This window comes from Thermobia domestica, chromosome 2 (genome assembly GCF_964235325.1).
Source record: "Thermobia domestica chromosome 2, izTheDome1.hap1.1, whole genome shotgun sequence".
In the NCBI taxonomy this organism is placed as follows: domain Eukaryota; kingdom Metazoa; phylum Arthropoda; class Insecta; order Zygentoma; family Lepismatidae; genus Thermobia; species Thermobia domestica.
Genome location: NC_137455.1, coordinates 271,820,938 through 271,840,505, shown reverse-complemented (window position 1 = coordinate 271,840,505; position 19,568 = coordinate 271,820,938). Strand labels below are relative to the sequence as shown.

Sequence of the window (19,568 nt, the reverse complement as noted above, 5' to 3'; positions counted from 1 at the left end):
GCTGCTAGGTGTTCAGATGGACGGATTATTAATTATATATATATATATATATATATATATATATATATATATATATATATATAGTTAAAATTAAGGTTCCCTGAGTCAGTAATAGAGAATATAACCATATACTCACATACACACCACAAAATCCAGAATAAGCACTTTCGCTGAGGGAAAGACATAAGAAAGAAAGAAAAAAGTTCAGGAACAAAGATTGCGGGAAATGGAATGGATGCGTCAGTAAGATTGCAGGAGATTGTGGAAATAATTAATTAAGAGAAAAAATGTAATCATTAATCTGTATCACTGATACTTCTGGAGCGCTCAATCTTCCATCTATCTGTCTCAGTAGACACACCACTTCCCAACAGTATATTGAGCTACACTTTGCGCGTGGATGTAAAAACAATCCTTCCCCCAAATTCTTCCACTACCTAAAAAAAGAAGAAGAAAAAAGATGACACATTACCATCCTATCTGCTAACCACGTCCCTGTTAGGAGATTCTCGGTTTGATTCTCAGCAGAAAAGCCTTGAAATTTGAACGGATTATGGTGATTTGAATTCCACCTTTAAACTGAAGGTAGCCTCGTTGCTGAAAGGGACGCTAAACCTCAAGCAACTAATGAATCGCGTTAGTGATGTAAACTGTCTGCAATAACCAACGTAATTAAAATTGCTCCGTTATCCGCTCATCTATTTTTATCTTTATCAGTTTTTTCTACTTTTATTCTGCATTCTCTCGCACTATTTTCATTATTTCCTCATAATTTATTATAAATTTTAAATATTTTTAACTTCTTCATTAATTTATGTTTTCTTCTTATTTATTATTCTTTCGCTCTCCTGCCAACCCATCAGTCCCATTAGTTTTATCTTTAGCAACTGGACTCTCTCTACCTTCAGGCTGGCTATTCTATCATATAACCTTATTCCTACTTCTTTTCCAGCTCCCTTTCTGACGAAATATTCATCAACACAGCTTATAGTGTAACTTTGTATGTGTGTGAATGTGCAATTACATTTTCTTCCAAACAGGCCTCCTTTACTCTCACTCGCTTTCTACTATCGTCAACATTCTTCCATCACTCTTTCTCCATTACTTGCACTACAGAACCACAACTTTTTTCAAGTGTTTTCTTACCTTTATGGATTTAGTCAGATTTTAATCTAGTCACACTCTTTCCACGTTCATTTGTACTCTACAAAAAGCAGAAGACTGTTTAGATAACATCCGATTTAATTTGAAAGTGTACTTACTCTAGAAAAAGTCATGCTAACACCACTGGTGTTTTCTCTCTTATCCCAGTATTACGAATTACCACGAGAGATCGTACTATTTACTGCAACAAACTTCCTTAGACCTTATACACAGGAATATCAATACGTTCTTCTTTGCAAGGTTTTCATAGTCAGTGATGGTGATATTTCGAATGTCGTTTTAACAGTTAAAAAAAAAAAAAAAAAAAAAATTGGGATGAGACACGAGAATGTCATGAAAGGAAATAACATGGATTCCCGTTTCCTGCTTCATACTATGATATAACCCGAAAATATGGAGGATGTTTTGTCAATGTCGATCTGCACTTGGTCCTTGTTGGCTCAGTACAAACGTAGATTTATTTTTCTATATATTGGAGTCATGATGGATTCCTAGAAGTAGCCAGCATTCACCTTCATGTTTTAGTCCACCTTACGTATCTTCCCCGGAAATCGTATCCGGTGACAAACATGAAGCGGCTCGTGAGGGAAATCACACGGATAAAAACTAAAGCTTTCCCGCTTGAATCTAAAAGAAGAAAACTTTCTAAATGTACTTATTATTGTATACAACAATTAATATATTGCATAACATTTAATCTCTTAATTAGTTTCAAGCGATAAAACTTGCATTTTTTTTTTTTTTTTTTTACCGGTCTGAATTCCATTACGAGTCGCCTCTGGATGAGAGTCTTTATTGGCGGTAAAACTCGGTACGTCCCTTGCCAGAGATGTGGCGATACGTGATTTTTCGAATTTACTATTATGTGTGAGATAAATGTAGGACTTCGTTACGTATATAGTATTTTTTGTTATTAAATTTTGTTATAGCTCAATTAATATCATGGCACATGTTTGGTTGTATTACATATTTTGTTATAATCAATGTATATATATATATATATATATATATATATATATATATATATATATATATATATATATATATATATTTGTAATTTCTTAATACTTTGTTGCTGTGCAAATTTGAATTTTATTTTAAATATCTATGTATTTTGTGTTATTTTCAATGTAATATCATGTTAATATTTAATCTGTTACTTCTAAGATCGATCTACCAATGATTTGTACTAATAAGCAATTGCTTTATATAGGCAATAAGCAGACTAATATGACCACTGCTCTAAATTTCTGTATTCGCGTAAAATTTATATATTGGAGTTTTTGTCGAATGGAATAAAAGAAAATTGTTTTATATTGTTGATATATAGAACTCTGATGTAAACTATATAAACACATTCACAGATTTTCTACAATCTGTCTATTGACTAACTTAACAGTATCAAAATTAATAGATAAATATTTAAAAAAATAATTTATTGAATTTCTCTACAATTTATAATCTGTATATTTGAGTATCGATAAACATAAATGTACTGCTAAATACGTAATCAACATCTAGAGCATGCCTACCATCTGGTATTGCATCCAAATTTTATGTGTATTATGTAACTGAAGAAATTTAGATATTGCTTAAATGTGTTGGCTTAAATGTATTGGGCATGTAGGACGTAACTGAAGGTAATATATTTATTAATACATTAAATAATCCTATGATTTGTAGTTGAAAAATATGTAACGGAGAAATGAAAGGAATACGTATTCTTGTGAATAATACGTATTCTTGACGTAGGGTGAAGAGTATGGGATGAAAATAAATGTTAGAAAGACAAAGCCATGGTGTTTGAAACGAAGGGGTCGGTGTCAAATACACAAGTAAGGAGGGAGGGGACAAGTGACTAGCTTTCGATACCTGGGTAGTATTATTAGCAATGATATGAAGTGTGGACGTGAAATAAAAGCAAGGATAGGAATGGCAAAATAAGCCTTTAGGAGGGAAAAAATAATGTTTTTTGAGACCTTGAACAAAGAGCTGAGAAAAAACTCATAAAGTAGTTTGGGTGGAGTGTTATACTCTATGGGTCAGAAACATGGACATTACGCAAAATGATGAAAAACGAAGGGTGTTAAGAATGGCGAGGGAGAAAAGAAAAATTTTAGATATTATTAAGAAGAGGAAGAGAAACTGATTGAGATATTGGCTAAGAATGAACGGTATCATAAGGGATGTTTTAGAGGGTATAGTTGCAGGAAAGAGGAGACCATAATTAATAAACGGTACGAAAACAGAGAAATCGTACGTGAAGACGAAGAGGTTAGTGGAATACCGGGAGCATGAAAGCTTTTCCGTTACAGCAAGTGACCTACTGATAATGGCAGAATACTTATGATGGCGATGATCTTGATACGAAAATACTTCTTTAAAGATATACAAGTTAAAGTTTCTCGTGTTTGCTATTTCGCTTGCTAGTCTTCGAATACTTTGTGACATGTCAATATTCTGCTTGCTCCAATACCTTAATTCTTGATGTTTCAACGTGTTAGATAAAATGTGTCTGTACTAGTAGATGTTTATAAATGTTGGTATGTGCTTATTAATGAATCACTGTATGTATTGTTCAAAGTCTCTATTTGTGTAATATTTCTAGAGATAGCATGAATATGCCTTGCTAAATAATACTTAATGAATTAATACTAATAAGATCAAGGTACTCTGTTTGCAATTTCTATGATTTCAGCAACTAATGGTTTACTTGCAAAAAGGAGACACGGCTTTCCGATTACGGGCGTTAACAAAGTTCTGGTCTAATATATTTCAAATAATAAAAAAAAAACTACATCTACACTCTCATTCCAACCAATCGTCCAATAGTTACAATAGACGAGGAAACGTTGAAACAAATATTCGAAGAGAGAAAGAAAAGCAGTGGAACAAAACCAATATGCGAATATTTTAAATAGTAGACCAACTCAGAAATTATATTTTCATGGAACCTCTATAAAAATACTTCTGAATTTGCCTTCCTTTCTGATTTTAAAACATACTCAACGATAACTCTCGTAAAACTTATTCCATTTGGATGTAATATGGTGAATTTTTTCTTTGAGGCTTCACAATCATTCAATCACTTACGGTTGATATTGCTCAAGGATGAGAGGGTGCATTACTTCACCATTCATTTTAATTTCAAGAAATTATTTCAGAATGAATTTCAGAAAAATATTCCAATTCTTATAAAACATAGAGTATGTTTAGTTGGATATTTAAGATGCTTCTATTGCTTGGGTTTAAAATTAATTAGAGGTAAAAAAGTAAATTCATACCTATTTTTTTTTTTAAGGCATGTTTAACAACAATCGTTCCTACAGATTACCCTATTTTCATGAAACACATTTTGTTTTCTTTGAGGCTATCACTTGGGTTTGAAATCGATTATATTTAACTCGTTCTTTCCTAGAAAATATTAAATTAAAAAAAAAAAAACAATATATGCTCTCTCTGAGGTTACCCAATAAGGTTTATTTTTTATGGTTAACATCAGTTAAATCAAGCGAGTGTATTTACCCTAAATTAGAAAAAAAGAAAACATGTTTCTGTGATACTTTAGTCAAAATTAGCACAAAGGAAAATCAGTCACGCAAAACAATATTTACCGGAAATAAGTTTAAAATGCTATTACAAAACACAAACAAAGAAAATAATGTTGTAGTACTTTTGTTGAATCTTCATCAGATAAGCAGGGAAAGAAGTAGAAATGGAATGTTAAAGGAAACAGTAGTGACTGATCAAGCTCCCCGTCACGATCAAGATCCATCACCATGTCCAAACGCCTGACAATACTTATGAAAGTTAGTAAATCGTAAAAATACTATCACACAACTCAATTAAAATAAACTTGACTACAGGGGAGTAGATAATTAGAGAGAAAAAGTAGGAGGAATACTTCTTGGGTTCCACATTTATCAAAAATTATGTGATAGTATGCTTCAAGAAAGTTCAGAACAATAAGGAAAAACTAATGGAACAGGTTGATCGGTAAGAATACAGGGGAAAGAGATAGCTCATGAAGGAAAAAAAACTTACGTAAACTTAATCATACAGAAATAAATAAAACAAAAATATATAAAATATAAATAATAAAATATCAAAGATAAGAACAATAATAAAGGTGAAATGGAACTATTAGATATAGAAGCTACAATAAAAAGAAGACAGAAAATGTACAGCAGACTAACCATAGATACTAGTAAAAATAAAATTAGATGTGTAGAAAATGAAGGAAGAATAGTGGAGTGGGATTGTTATAGATGATTAAGATCTAAGAAATATCACATTTTTATCAAAGGTTCGATAAATTTACTGAACTTCTGAAAAACTCATTGTAGTTCTTCAAATCCATGTGAGACAATTTTCTGTTTCCTTTACATTTTTTTTTCAGATTAGCAGAAACTATTATAAATCTACTTCCACCGGAGAAATAGTTTACAGTTTATCTAAATTAGAAATAGTTTATCGGAGATATGGTTAACTAGTAAACGATCAAATGTTTTGTTCATGTACAAATAACTGAACATTTGCAGTGCGTAGAACATTTATTTGCTTAAATGAAAACCGGGGTTGGAGGGTCGAGAATAGGAGGGTATCTTCTCAACTGTTTCTGAGGGGCGTGAAAAGTATGGATGAGGATGATAGTTATGAGGAATGTATAGTCGAATATAATATTTGTTTGTTTGTTTGTTTTCTTGCTTGCTTGTTAATATTTAGTATCTCTTTTCAGCACAGAGGCTATATGACACGTTGACCTGCAGTTTAAGATGGGATTCAAACTACCTTGATGAATTTAAGTCTCTCTCAATGGAAAGCGAACGTGGAACTATGTGTACAAAAGAAGTGCGCGCTAGTCATTAGATCAGAGTGGAAAATTAAATGAACTGTTGTAATGGTTAATATGTTCTGGAATGGTTAATATGTTATGTGATGAATCTGATTGGCACACGAACATCTGGCATTGTTTATGTGGATTGAAAAGGAGTTAATCTTCACCAACATTAAAGGCTACACACAATAAGTTTCGCAGACATAAAAGGATGTAATTAAAGTTGAAAATACGATTGGAAGAATTGCATCTACTAGAGTGATGTAATAGGTGTTTTATCTCAGTAGTGCACTGTTAGAAAGTCACAGTAGTGACGTCTATAAGAGAAGCTTTATATATCGGTTTCTAATATCTCTGTGGTGAATATGCATGAGCTGCAAGGGATCAGTTCTCGAAAAAAGAATGTGAAATATTGGAGCAAAAGGTTTTGGGATGAGTCAGAAATGTCTTTACGGTTTCGCTTAAGTAAGATTCGTGAGATTTTGAAGGAATACTTCCAATGCTAATTGACTGTTGTTCCATATTCAGAAAATGGCATCTAAGAACCAAAAAAAAAAAAAAAAAAAGGGGGGGGGGGAATTGGAGTGATGATAAGCGATCTAAAGTACATAGAAAGAAGTCGAAATGATGAGTTACCTAGAATACAAGATGAAAATCGAAGTGATCTAAAATATATAGATTAACAATCGTGAATATACTTACAGTTTGTGTTGACTTATTTATTACGATGGAGACGAAAACATTTTAACTTCCAAGAAACGTATTAGACACAACTTTTAAGTACTTTTTCACTAGTATCACAACACAATTTTTTTTCCTTAAGGAAAAAAAACAACACTTTCACAATTTGATAGCACTTGATTTAAGAACTTACTCTCACCTTTTCTATTAGTTCACATATCAACGAATTATTAGAAAATTCAATATGGGTCCATTCGATGCCTTCTTTTACATACTCTTCTTGTTCTTCTTTTAAAGTCATTTCTGTTACTACTTGTTGCAGTTTTTCATTGCAGAAATTTATTATAAATTGTTCAAAGCTATTGTGCTCGAAAATTTCAAAACCATAAATGTCTAACACACCTAACACTTTTCTTTTGCCGTACCTCTTCGCCTGAAAGTAACAACAAAAATGTAACTCATCTTCAAAACAAACATTTCTAAATATCAATTATTATTTCTTTCTTCTGCAATTAAATTTTTTGTTTCTTTTTAAATTAAAAAGAAACACTACATAAAAAGTAATTAATAGACAATCGGCTTGACACAGAAAGCCAGTAACCTCCATGTGTTCTATAATAAATATTTCAAATTGCCTGAAATCTATAAAAAATATGTATGGAATATGATATTATTCAATCTTTACATGGTAAATGTGATTTAGCTCTTAAAGAGCTGGTTCCGAAACGAGTTCATAAGGAAACGTATGTTGTAGTTTGAAATTTGTGTTTTAGTTTTGTCACCCATTTCCTAATAAAAATTGAAAAGTAAATTAAGGACACTTGATATTAGAATCATTGAAAAAAGGATATAGTTTTCTGTAAGAATTATTTAAAATTGTAAGATCAATATATTCATAACCAATTGCCTTTTGAGATCCAGATCACGTATGCAAATAATAATTCATTATTGTCCTAGAGTAATACTCATTGTCACTATGGATATAATAGCCAAACAATAAACTTTACCATTGACGCTAATGCTAACATTGTAAGTCATTGTTGTAAGTAGTCTTGTTTCTTATATTAAATTATTATAATAATATAAATTCTTTGTTGTATGAACCACACTATTATCTTTCAATAATGATAGTCATATTAATCGAAATCATCAGGATAACAAAACAAAAGTGTATAATAATTATTATTATCTTAGCGCTTTCTTGTAAAACTCAAAATAACTAAGTATTACTATCGTTTCTGGTTTTAGATCCATGTTTGTTTATTTATTTTTTTAGAGCTTTCCTTCTCAGAAAAACTTACTTCTTTCATAGTCAAAGCAGAAATTATCTATTAATATTAACGTTGATGGTTGAAAACTATAGAGACATGTATCGAGGTTCATGAATAGCAAAATATTCCGACTTAAGTACTAAAATAATGTGAAACACCAATTAACCAGATGCACTTGTTCCCCATTCGAGACATTAGGCTGTAACTTTTCACGGGAATGTGGTTCTTTCACTAACTGATATATTAACAATAATTCTGATTTATCTGATTATTTATTTACAATATTATTCAAATTACCGTTGACTCATAAGTGAGATAAAATTTCAAGCAAGCATAGGTTGTTATACAGATGTTTCAGTAACATCGTTACAAGTTATATAATCACGTAATTTTAACTGATGGAAAATTTTTGATACTGAGATACTAGTTATAGCACATGACCTATATACAGCCAAACATTAAAATACAGTGTGTGCGAATTGAATATTTGTCTCAGGAATGTAATTTCATCCATATACACAGCCATCACACACACATATTTTCTCTATATATAGACTTTGTAGAGACAGAATGTGCACTTTCAACTGTGTGCTGCAAATTTTCCTTACATATTATATGTATGAACGGTTTGATTTCTAAAGACTATCATTTGCACACCGGAAGCTTCAGAAGTAAATTTGGAATATAGTAGTGTTGATTATTCTGAGTAAGCAAGAGCACATATATATGTCAATAATCAATAAATACAGAGGCAGTTGGTACTTAAGAAACTACTATAACAAGTAATAATAATAATAATAATAAAAATACAATGGAAAATTTGTTCTCCTTATTAGCTGCTTAAATAGCAATAAAAAGTCAAATAAGTTAGAAGTAATTAAAATATAAATATGCTGCTGAAGTCATAAGAACCTCTTAAAAGTTGGCTTTGATTAAACTTTTGGTGCTTCTGTGGGTTTACTAAATCTCTCACTTGTTATAAGGATTAAGTCTTGAAATTTCAAAGTTTTATTTTTCAGCTATTGAATTCCTTGAAAAATAATACTTCCAAGTGTCGAGATACAATTCTTAATACCGAACAAACGTAAACATGTTCAAGCAAAGGTTAATCGAAAACAAATGTATTTCAGAGTTTTAACCTGTCGAAAGCACAAAAGAAAGAAAGGATTTTTTTTCAAGAGAACTACATGCAGATTGAATTTGTAAAACCTCGCTAAAACTATTCGAAAACTTAGACAAATCAATGTAAATTCTCTCTAAATATTAATGTTTGAGAATCTTGCAGTGTCAGAAATATTTCTAGCCGTTTCTTAACTTATTTATTGTAAAGGGTACTGTACGGCTTGCAAACAAATATTTACATAGATCTTGTACTAGTTTGTTCATAATTTCTCCATTATCTTTAGCTATAACTTATAATTTTGATCAAGGTAGCTTCGCAAACTGATCTTTTGCACTTTCTGACAGAAGTAGATTCTCCATCCGTGTTCATTCATATTGATTAGAGCTTTTTCTTTCGTTAAATAAAATAAGACTTTCCGAAGTTTAACTTGTTATTTTTCCGCAGCTTGCACATTGTATCAGCCAAACAGTTATTTATCAATTAGATGTTTGCATTTAATTAATATTGGAATGACATGAGAAAATAAGCTTTGTATACATAAGATAACAGTAACAATTCTCAATTAATTTCTGATACATTTGATATTTTTCAGGCTTACCAATATAGATATTTTAAAACTTAAGTAGGTGTACAACATAAAGTATATTAATAACCATTACACATAACTTTATGCAGAAGAATACTACTATATTTATAATTATTATGGCAAGTTTTGATATAATACACATTGACGAAATCCGACATTATAGTTTTGAATGTAGTTTTAGTATTATTTGTACAGCCATGTGTTTGGTAATGTTGTTTGCATTGTAAGCTTAGTAAAATTGTAAAAGAACTACTGAGGAGAATGAAAAATATCAGAAGTATTAAATGGTGGTTAAGAAGTAATTTAGCAATTTGTATTTTAATTATTTCTTGCTTATTTGTATTGTATATCATTCAAATGACCAATAAATAGAAATAGCAAGTATTTATCATTATTTAATACATTATAATAACTTTCAATACAATCACTTGAAAATTTATCATACATTTATATAACCTTCATTTTCTTATTCATACCATCATCTACAAATAGTCTTCCTAAAATTACTATAACAACTAATGGTATCAAATATACTTTTATATACTCTTTAATTATCATACTATGCTTCTGATAATCTATTGCTTTCACTCCCACACAAAAAAATAGTTTATGAAATTATTTAAATAAAATTTTATTTACATATTATGAACAAAGATAGTTTTAAAGTGAAGTGAAATCTGGAAGCACATATTATCTTGAATCTCCTTTTGCAATCTCAAGTATACTCTGTATCATAAATATTTAAATAAAATTTTTCCAGTAAATCATGGTCTAGGAGATCAAAATTTACAGACAACAAACATATACTATTTCCTTGCTAAAATATGGTAGCTAACTGAATGAAATAACAGAAATAAGAGATTTTAAGTAGAAGATTATGTAGTTAAATATGAAAAAGTAATTCAACAAATATCCCAAGTTGAATAATCGCAGCCCTTTTGACTAACTTATCTACATAATAGACAAGAGGTATACCATGTTTTAATCTCTACAGTCCTCAGGATCAGAACTAAATCCTATCAAACCTGCTATATATATGTAAGTTGCAAGATCTACAGTAGTTTCTAATATTTTAAAAAGTAGAAAGCCATGAATGATATACAGTTGAATAACTGAGCTGGGAATATTACTACTTTATATGGAATAGAGTTGGACTAAATTTGTTTATTAAAGTAAATTTTTAGGATGCAAAGATTAGAAAAGTGATAATGGAAAGGAATAATAGAATCTGAATAGTTATTGGATATAATATTATAACTACGATAACTATGCCAAGGTAGTAGGTAATTGAAAGTTAAGGACTTACAAATATTGTAATCTTATGTAACATTACAATATTATAATCATATTATAATGTTACAAAATGGATATTATATGTTGTTAATATAACAAATAGGATATCCTATTTACAATAAGATAAGAGTCATACTAAGTATAATATAAATATATGATCTTTTTGACTATATACCGTATGCAATTATTTCAAATTACAGATCAATCGGAAAGATAATAAATTACTTAATACCCAACATATTTCTTCATACCTTTGTGCTTTCATTGACTTTATTCACTAGCCATGTAAACAGCCTACTATACAAGGCTTTACAAAGAGAGTCTCTTGCATACGTTGCTTCTGACGCACTAAAATCAGCAACAACAAAGTCTTGTTTTTCTTCAAGAGTTCGAGAAGTTAGAGCACTATGTAAAGCACTATGTTCTGTCCGTAACAAATCACACACATCATACACTTCTGTTGCAGAGCCCATGTACGAAGCGGTAGAATAAAAGAGAAAAGAATCTATTAGTATATGGAAATTACAAATCACATTGTTCACTTAAGCATTACAATTATCTGCAAACACAAAACACTATTTATCTTACACTATAATCTAGTACACATTTTTCTAAATATGAATAGTGAATAGTATAACACAAAATTGTATTTTTAAATTAGAAATAGTTTATGACATGCTATATAGCTATATTTAAACATTAAGATCTTGCGAAAGCATATAGAAGCAACAAGTTTGAAACAAAGTTTCACTGCGCTGTACAAATCAGGTAGCTGGAAGCAAAGGACCAATACATATTAATGGTATTAATATTATTAATAATTTTAGTTTAAGGATGCCACAGATATTACGACAAATTTGCATATTACCAAAAAATCACAGAAATTTACTTCATAATGTATACCCTTTAAAGAAAACCTATGTTGAAAAAATATCTTGATTCTGTAAAAGGCATAGTTTGTTAGTATAAAATTAGGAAAGTAAAAGCAGCCTATCAAATATATTACAAGATTTAGTCAAAGCTTTAAAATATACGTATTTGTAAAATACTAAAACTCACTCAAAAAGAAATCAATCTAATTGTATTTCAGGTTCGTTTTCTCTTATTCTTTCTTTAGTAAGAGGACAGTCAGCAACAAAAAGAAATCCAGACATTTTACGAAAACTAATTTTCCCAGATCACATCTAAAACAGAGATTTTAGTAACGTATGTGAACATAATTCGGTTATGTTTTAAGATAAAAAAAAAAAAAAAAAATCATGACTTGTACTAATATTTTCGCTTGTTCCATAAAACTTTCATAATATGAACCTCATACAAATGAAAATCGAAAATAAAGTAAAACCGTTAAAATATAAGCAGCTTGAAGAGCAATCTTGTCAATAAACTCGAAAGGTACCCACTTTGGTTTCCTCTATCCTATTATATATTGTAATATCCCACGTGGTATTGTATACAAACAATACTTTACGCTTGTGTTTACAAACACCACCTCATGGTTTTACGTCAGAATACTACGCACCACATGGATTTACTACAGCCAGAAAACAACAAATCTCTAGCTCCTCCTACAAAACACACAATAAGATCAAAGCAGCAGCGTCACCGTCGCCAAAACGCAGATACAATAGAACGCAGCCAGCAGTTCTTTACCAATTTTCTAGTGTCCTTCCTACTGTTTGCCACAAAACATTAAGAGTAACCTAACCCCAAGTCTCTAATCTGCCACGGAACTCTTAGCTATTCCTTTCCTACTACCTTAGCCTGCTATGGAGCTCTGTTAAAAATCCTACCTCAACTGCTTAGCCTGCTACGGGATTCTGTAACTACTAACTTCCTCACTGCTTGCAACAGAGCATTGAGGATTCCTTCGCCACTCTTCTTAGCATGCCACAGGGCTCTGTAAAAATCCTGTCCACGACCTCACGGTCAAAAACTACCTAATTTCTAACCCAATAAATTACAAAAAGAAGCTTTGTAGTATTTCTGTAAATACTGTTATATAATAACTTTTATAATAAAAGCCAATAGTAAAAGTCAATTCCAAACACTCATTTTATTTATCTTGCTCTACCTACAATCTATATAAAACAGAGTTTTACATGGTGAGGGCGCCGGGTACTGATCCATTATTATTATTATTATTATTATTATTATTATTATTATTATTATTATTATTATTATTATTATTATTATTATTATTATTATTATTTCAGGTGCTCTGTCATAATCATTGAAACAAGTAATTAAGATTCTACGAAAAAAAAAATCCTTCAAATGTTAAGTTTTGTTTTATTTGAGTCTACCGAGTTTGTATATAGTGTTGGGTGTTTGCTGTATCTTTCAGAGAGAAAAAGAACATAGAGAAGGGCATAAAGAAACAAGTAACAGATTACAAAATTTTCTTCACTAATCTGATGGATTCGGCAACTGTCTATAAAGTAGCGAAGCACAACGATGTCCCAATATAAGACCTTTCTAAACATTTTAAAGATACAAAGCATATCGTCGATAAAGTTAGTGATAAAAAGTCTTCGTAATTCATAGAAAGACAGGCAGAGCTCCCTTGTAGCTTTGGCGTGGGAGACCCGGGTTCGATTCCCGGCAGTAGCTCATGTGCTTCGGATTCCACGTTAAGCTGCAGGTCTACACGTCATAGTTTTGCTGCTGAAAAGGAGGTTAAACTCAAAATCAATCAAATCAAAGGCAGGAATATGAGACCTTTTCATTTGAATAAATGAATCAACATTAAATTCCGATAAGGGCACTCTGGACACAAGTTGAAATAAAATCATTGATATTTTCGCCATTGTTATCAACCAAGACAAAGCACGGGGTATAAAAGTGTGAAATACAAAGTTTTGATATATTAGTGTTAATATTTTAAGTGTTATGCAATATTTAACTGATTTCCATACATCTACTAAAACTTTTCCTTATTCTAGTTTTATTAATGTTAATAGCTGTCACCAAAATTCGAGACGTTTAATATTATTTTTTGAACAATATATAATAGGATAGAGAGGAGCAAGGTGAGTACCTTTTGTGTTTATTAATACTGTCAAATTAACTTGATTATAGCAAGATCATATTACAAGTTAATCCACAATCCCCCTACATTCATATATTTTTCTTTTTGACACTCAAACACATTGACTCTCCTTTCTTGCGGTTGCAGAGTCTGGATGTCTATATTTTCATAATTGGCCTTCTTTTAAAAGAAATATAAAATGTATCTTAATTAAAAGTAGTATTTAACGTTGAAACGAAAAGTAACTCTTGAAGCATTAAAGAGAAATATATCCCCAAACCGTTTGCTAAAGAGATGATAACGTAAATCACTGACATTTGAATGTAACTATACTTCTAGTTTTCTGTCTGTATTTATATTTTTTATACAGTACTCTGATTCTTTCCTAATTTTACAGCTGTCTGTTTTCTATTATCTTTGATTCCGTCATTTTTGGTTATTTATTATCTGATGTACCGTACAAATATTTTAGTTGCTCATTATCTCGGTATTCTGAAATGTTTTATTTCCATTATTTGTTACCGAAACCGATCGTAAATTTCAATTTTGTCTTTCTGAAGTATATGTTCGTAGACTAAAGTTGTACTAAAATTTCAATTATGAAAAAAGGAGTACTAGTAAATTCTTTTAGTATACTGTCAATTGATCACAATTTCTTATAACCCTAAAGATTGGAAAAGATCTATTTTATATAAAATCCATTTTAAATGTTCTCTCTTTTTCTAGTGGAAAGTATACGTCAAGTATAAAAACAGTAGATTAGTGTTAGAACTTTAATAATAATAAATCGAACATTTCATTCATTATATATTTTTGAATTGAATAAAACATCCACGCATCTCTCGTGAAATTTTACAATACTTTCTAACTTGTGAATGTAAGTTTAACATTTTACTGCCGTAACTACATCCTGGTATAATTTAAATTATTTCGATTTGTAAAGAAAAGGAGTACGAAGAAATATTGCATATGAATAAAAGTTCAAAAGCTTAAGTTCATAAAGTCATATAATTTAATTAATTGAATAGGCTAAAACAAATTTGTTTACGTAATAGTTTATTGATCATTGTTTCCTAATACGTACCTGAAGGAATAAAAACAGCCATTAAAAGAACAAAATATAAAATAGCTTTCTCAAGCATTGGTAAGTTATATAATAGTCTTTATCACTGTTATTCACAACTATCGATGATTTTAATTCAGTATCAACATAAATATAATTTTCTACAACTGACATAATAACTAAATAACGTAGTAAAGGTATCATATTTTTAATATAAATATATATTAGAATATCTTTTAATTAATAAAACAAGTTGTGCTACTCCTGAAATACTGCAGTGCAATGAAACACAAATCACTACAATAAAATCTGGATTGTGGGTTTAAAATGTGTGCATACTTGTGCTATCTAATTTCATATTTCGCCTATTCTTCCTCACTTATCAAAACTGATTCTACAATTATTACTATAAATATAACATAAAAGAAAGTTATATAAATTCTCAGAGATACTTCTTCATTTTAATGATCTCTATTTTAGGGTGACGAAATATCTTTACTTGTCTTATGTCTCTCTTCTGTAATAATTTAGAACAAGGATTCCATATTCATATTTTTACATATTTTTGTGCAAGATATTATTTGTGATTTTTATGTCTAGATATTTATGAACGTCAAGAATGTCAGATTTATGCCACGAGGGTATCATTGAAAAAAATGTTATTTCCATTTGATGTGTATTGTTTGAATCATTTAAATTTGAGAATGGAAAGAAATTACATCTTTCCTACCGTTAGTACCTGCACGTGAAATTCAACATTGATATAATAATTTCCTTTAACTTTTACTTTTATTAAACAGTGAAATGACCTAGCAGCTGCGCGATTTAAACGAATATGTTGCTGAAGTAGATTCACATAATACGACGTTTTGACAAATTACCGTATACCAACCAGTTACTTTTTTTCTATTAATAGTAGATATGTCGCCACCTTAAAATAATGCATAGTGTCAATAAAATGTGAAATTACTTAATGCATAGTGTGCGATTAGTATGGTTTCTAGTGATTTACTAGCTAACATGCTGGTAAGGCTGCAGCTACAATAGTGTTGGCTATATAATGTTTTGGGTACATTGCCAATAGTTTATAATAGCTGTTAATACTTTTTCCTAAAATATACTTCAATATGGCTTTTAAAATATATAAATTGTAGAAACGTTTTAAAGCTATTAGAAAATAGTTTTTCTCCTACCATATATTGGTTTTTGATATACAGGAATATAGTTGACTAAAATATAATGTGATGCATAATAAATATGTGAGTGGTGTTAATGTTTGTCAATTGTGCAAAATATAAGTATCACCGTAGTGTGATAACTTATATAATTATATAATAATTAGTTCTTAGGAGTCAAACCATATTCTACATGTTCAAGAAAAATATTATACTTTTGCAGGGAATATAGATTGAATTTGTACCACTATGAAAACTGTTCTTTAATTTTTGAAATAAAATAAATACTTTGTTTTTGTGAACGAAAAAGTATCTTTCAACTTTTCACCTCGGAGAGAAACGTAATGGTTCGAGCAATAGGTATTCATATAGAATTCAGGTTTTAATGGTTTATATTGTACCACGAAAATATCCGATGCACAACAGTCATGATACATGTTATGAATAATATAAGCCCCACAATATGATATATCAACAAATCAGGAACTTAACATAATTATTTCAATAAATATAAGCAGGATAAAGTATTTTCCGTTATGAAATAGGTTTCTAGTTTTAAATTGATGTTGGGAATTTGCAAATTTGAAGTTACTATTTGCATCTACCTATATATCTATGAGATTATTTGGTTTAAGTTTACTGAAATAGGAAAATAACTGTTATTCTTCTAGTATTTAGGTAAACTACTTCTTAAGTGTCTATATGAATAACTTCAAAATTCTTTAGTTATCTACTTAGGTAAGGAAAAAAGCTGCAGTGTCAAGCCAAAAAGTTGCAAATCTATCATTTTTATTGCTATAAAGGGAAAGTAAGACAGTAAATACTGTTCCAAAATTAATATATACCTAGGTAGTAAATGCTAGTAGCTCGAAAGTATTTTATAACATCTTTCACAAAGCACATCTAGTATCGACAAGAGGTCAAGTTTCATATTTGTTATGCTGACAAAGCACAGAAAACATGTAATATTATCACTAAAAGTGATGCTTCTTTGTGAAATGTCTACGTGTTTCAATAAAGTAATTTTGAATCTAATAAGATTTCATATTGAGATTTTATCATGAAGTTAGAGATGAGATAAAGAAAGAAAACAATTAATTTTGTTAATATAATGATTGGGTCTATTAAGATAGAAATTTCTAAACCAGTAACTAATATATAAAAAGTAAATGTATCGAAGTTGTTGAGACACCAAACCTCGGCAATTAACCATAGTCTCTATGCAGAACAGATTGATTCTCCGAAAATTGTCACAGCTACAAACTCGTGGGCAGTGCACTTTGACTCGTTTGTAAATACCAATGGAAAAGTTCAGGAGTACAATGATATCACAAAACGATGATCATTTCTGTAATGACTGGAAGAGGAAAAAACTTTTCTCTACATGCAAAAAGAACATCTGCGATATGTTTCATGTTTATAAAAATTTTATGAGATCTTTTATTTTCAATTGTATCTTCGTTTACTTCTATTTATATACAACAAAAAAAATAATTTATTTTAATTTTTTCACTTGATAATGTTTAAAATGAAATTCGATTGTTTGGACAAAGCATGCGTCAACGATAACGCCTCTGAACCTAAGTTGTGCCGATTTGCTTCTGACTTTGCTTCAGAATTGCAAATTATAACGTGTTTACGTTCGAAGTCTTGTGTTATAAGCATCTGATTTACACTCTAACGTAACTCTGACTTTCTCAATCAATAATATTCTCGAAATATACTCTAGATGCAAAAATTATGTTATTGGATTAATATGTTGCTATAAAGTACTATTTCTACTGTAATGAGAACAGTATCTGATTTGCTTGATAATGTAAAACATTATTTGAATAAAGTTTGTTGACAAGCACAAAAGTATAGTCCTTTGTCAGCAAATGAAATATGAAATAATAAATGTAAATAATTTGACCTCTGACGCCGCTCCGTTAATAAGCTAAAAGCATGAGGAAGAAACAGATTGAAGCAGTTAAGAAGAGTAAAGTGCAGTGGCTATTGCAAACTTGGTACTAATAAAGTACCTCCTAATGTTGTGACACCTCTAGATAATGATCCCTGACCTCCACAGCCTTTACTTTGAGAACCCATAGCCATAGTTCGCTGCCTAAGGGCTTCACTCAGCTCATGAAAATCTGTTCTCAAAAGCTGACAAACATCATACAATTCTGCAATTGGGAAAATAACTATAGTATTCATACTAAGATTAGAGAATTTACTACATACTGTCAATTTATTCGTACTAAATCATACGCTGTTTCATAGTCTAGAATAGTCATTTGAGGCACAATGCTCGAAACAAGATAATTCAACTTTACGGGTAAAACAATTTTTTTTCTATTCTACTCTGTGCACAGTACTTATTTATTAAGTACATAAAATAATAGCTTAATAATATCTGAAAAAAAATTAATGAAAATTTGTTCATCTACTTATATAACGGGAAAGATTACTTGTTATATAATTCTATTTAAGATAATGAGGTAAAGACTCAATTTATTTACGCTAAATGAAATAAGTTAAATTGACATTGAACATAATTTAATTAACATAACTAAATACACATCAATGGTAAGTATGTTTGTACGACATAAAAATGGAAACGGAAATAAAAAGATATATTTAATGTATTTAAAATCTAATGAAATAGTCATATTTTTTATTTAAATGTTGAAAACTTCTCAGCATATACACACTAGAAAATATTTTTTTAAGACGTTGGACTATATAAAAACTAGAAGGTTTAGAAGACATGTTTAAAGGAATGTAACAACTTTGTGTTATAAATTTAATATACTTAGAATTTGCTATTAACTATAGCATAGGCAGGATACAAATTTTGAATATATTATTATTATTATTATTATTATTATTATTATATTTGGATGGTCTTTATTTTTCGACTTCTGAGTTTTTTGTGTCTCCTCCTAAAATTGTTCCATATTGGCTCAAACAAATCCATGAGAAAAATTAACTGAATTGAATAGTATTAAATTGTGCCCCAAGCAACCTTAAGTTTTTAATGCATTTACAGTACCGTATACAATGTGAGGCAAAGGGATCTTGTAAGTTTGAAAAGACATTTGTAAGTTAATAAACAAATAATATGAAGGTAATAACTATTAAATGATTAAAAAATAACTTAAATGTAACGTCAGATATATGTTTGTGGCGAAAAGTTGCTCTGAAACGATACGATATGTGACCCCCTTCTTATAAAATTTTGAACCTGAATCCAAGATGACAGACTTTAAGATGGCCGCCATGATGGTATTATACAGTAATAGATGTTGTTTTACCTCCATTAACCCTATCCAAAATATGTTGTAATTCTCTCTAGCCGTTCC

General features: G+C 30.0%; 1 protein-coding gene across 1 annotated transcript in view; it reads right to left on the bottom strand.

The window, feature by feature from the left end:
- Myo95E (Myosin 95E) overlaps nt 1-19,568 on the bottom strand; it is a 1,268,077-nt gene that overhangs the window by 109,404 nt on the left and 1,139,105 nt on the right. Inside the window, exons 11-12 of the mRNA XM_081748709.1 lie at nt 11,207-11,412; nt 6,882-7,115 (exon numbers count right to left, since the gene is read on the bottom strand). Coding sequence (XP_081604835.1) covers nt 6,882-7,115; nt 11,207-11,412 — 440 coding nt within the window. The remainder of the gene's footprint in view (nt 1-6,881; nt 7,116-11,206; nt 11,413-19,568) is intronic.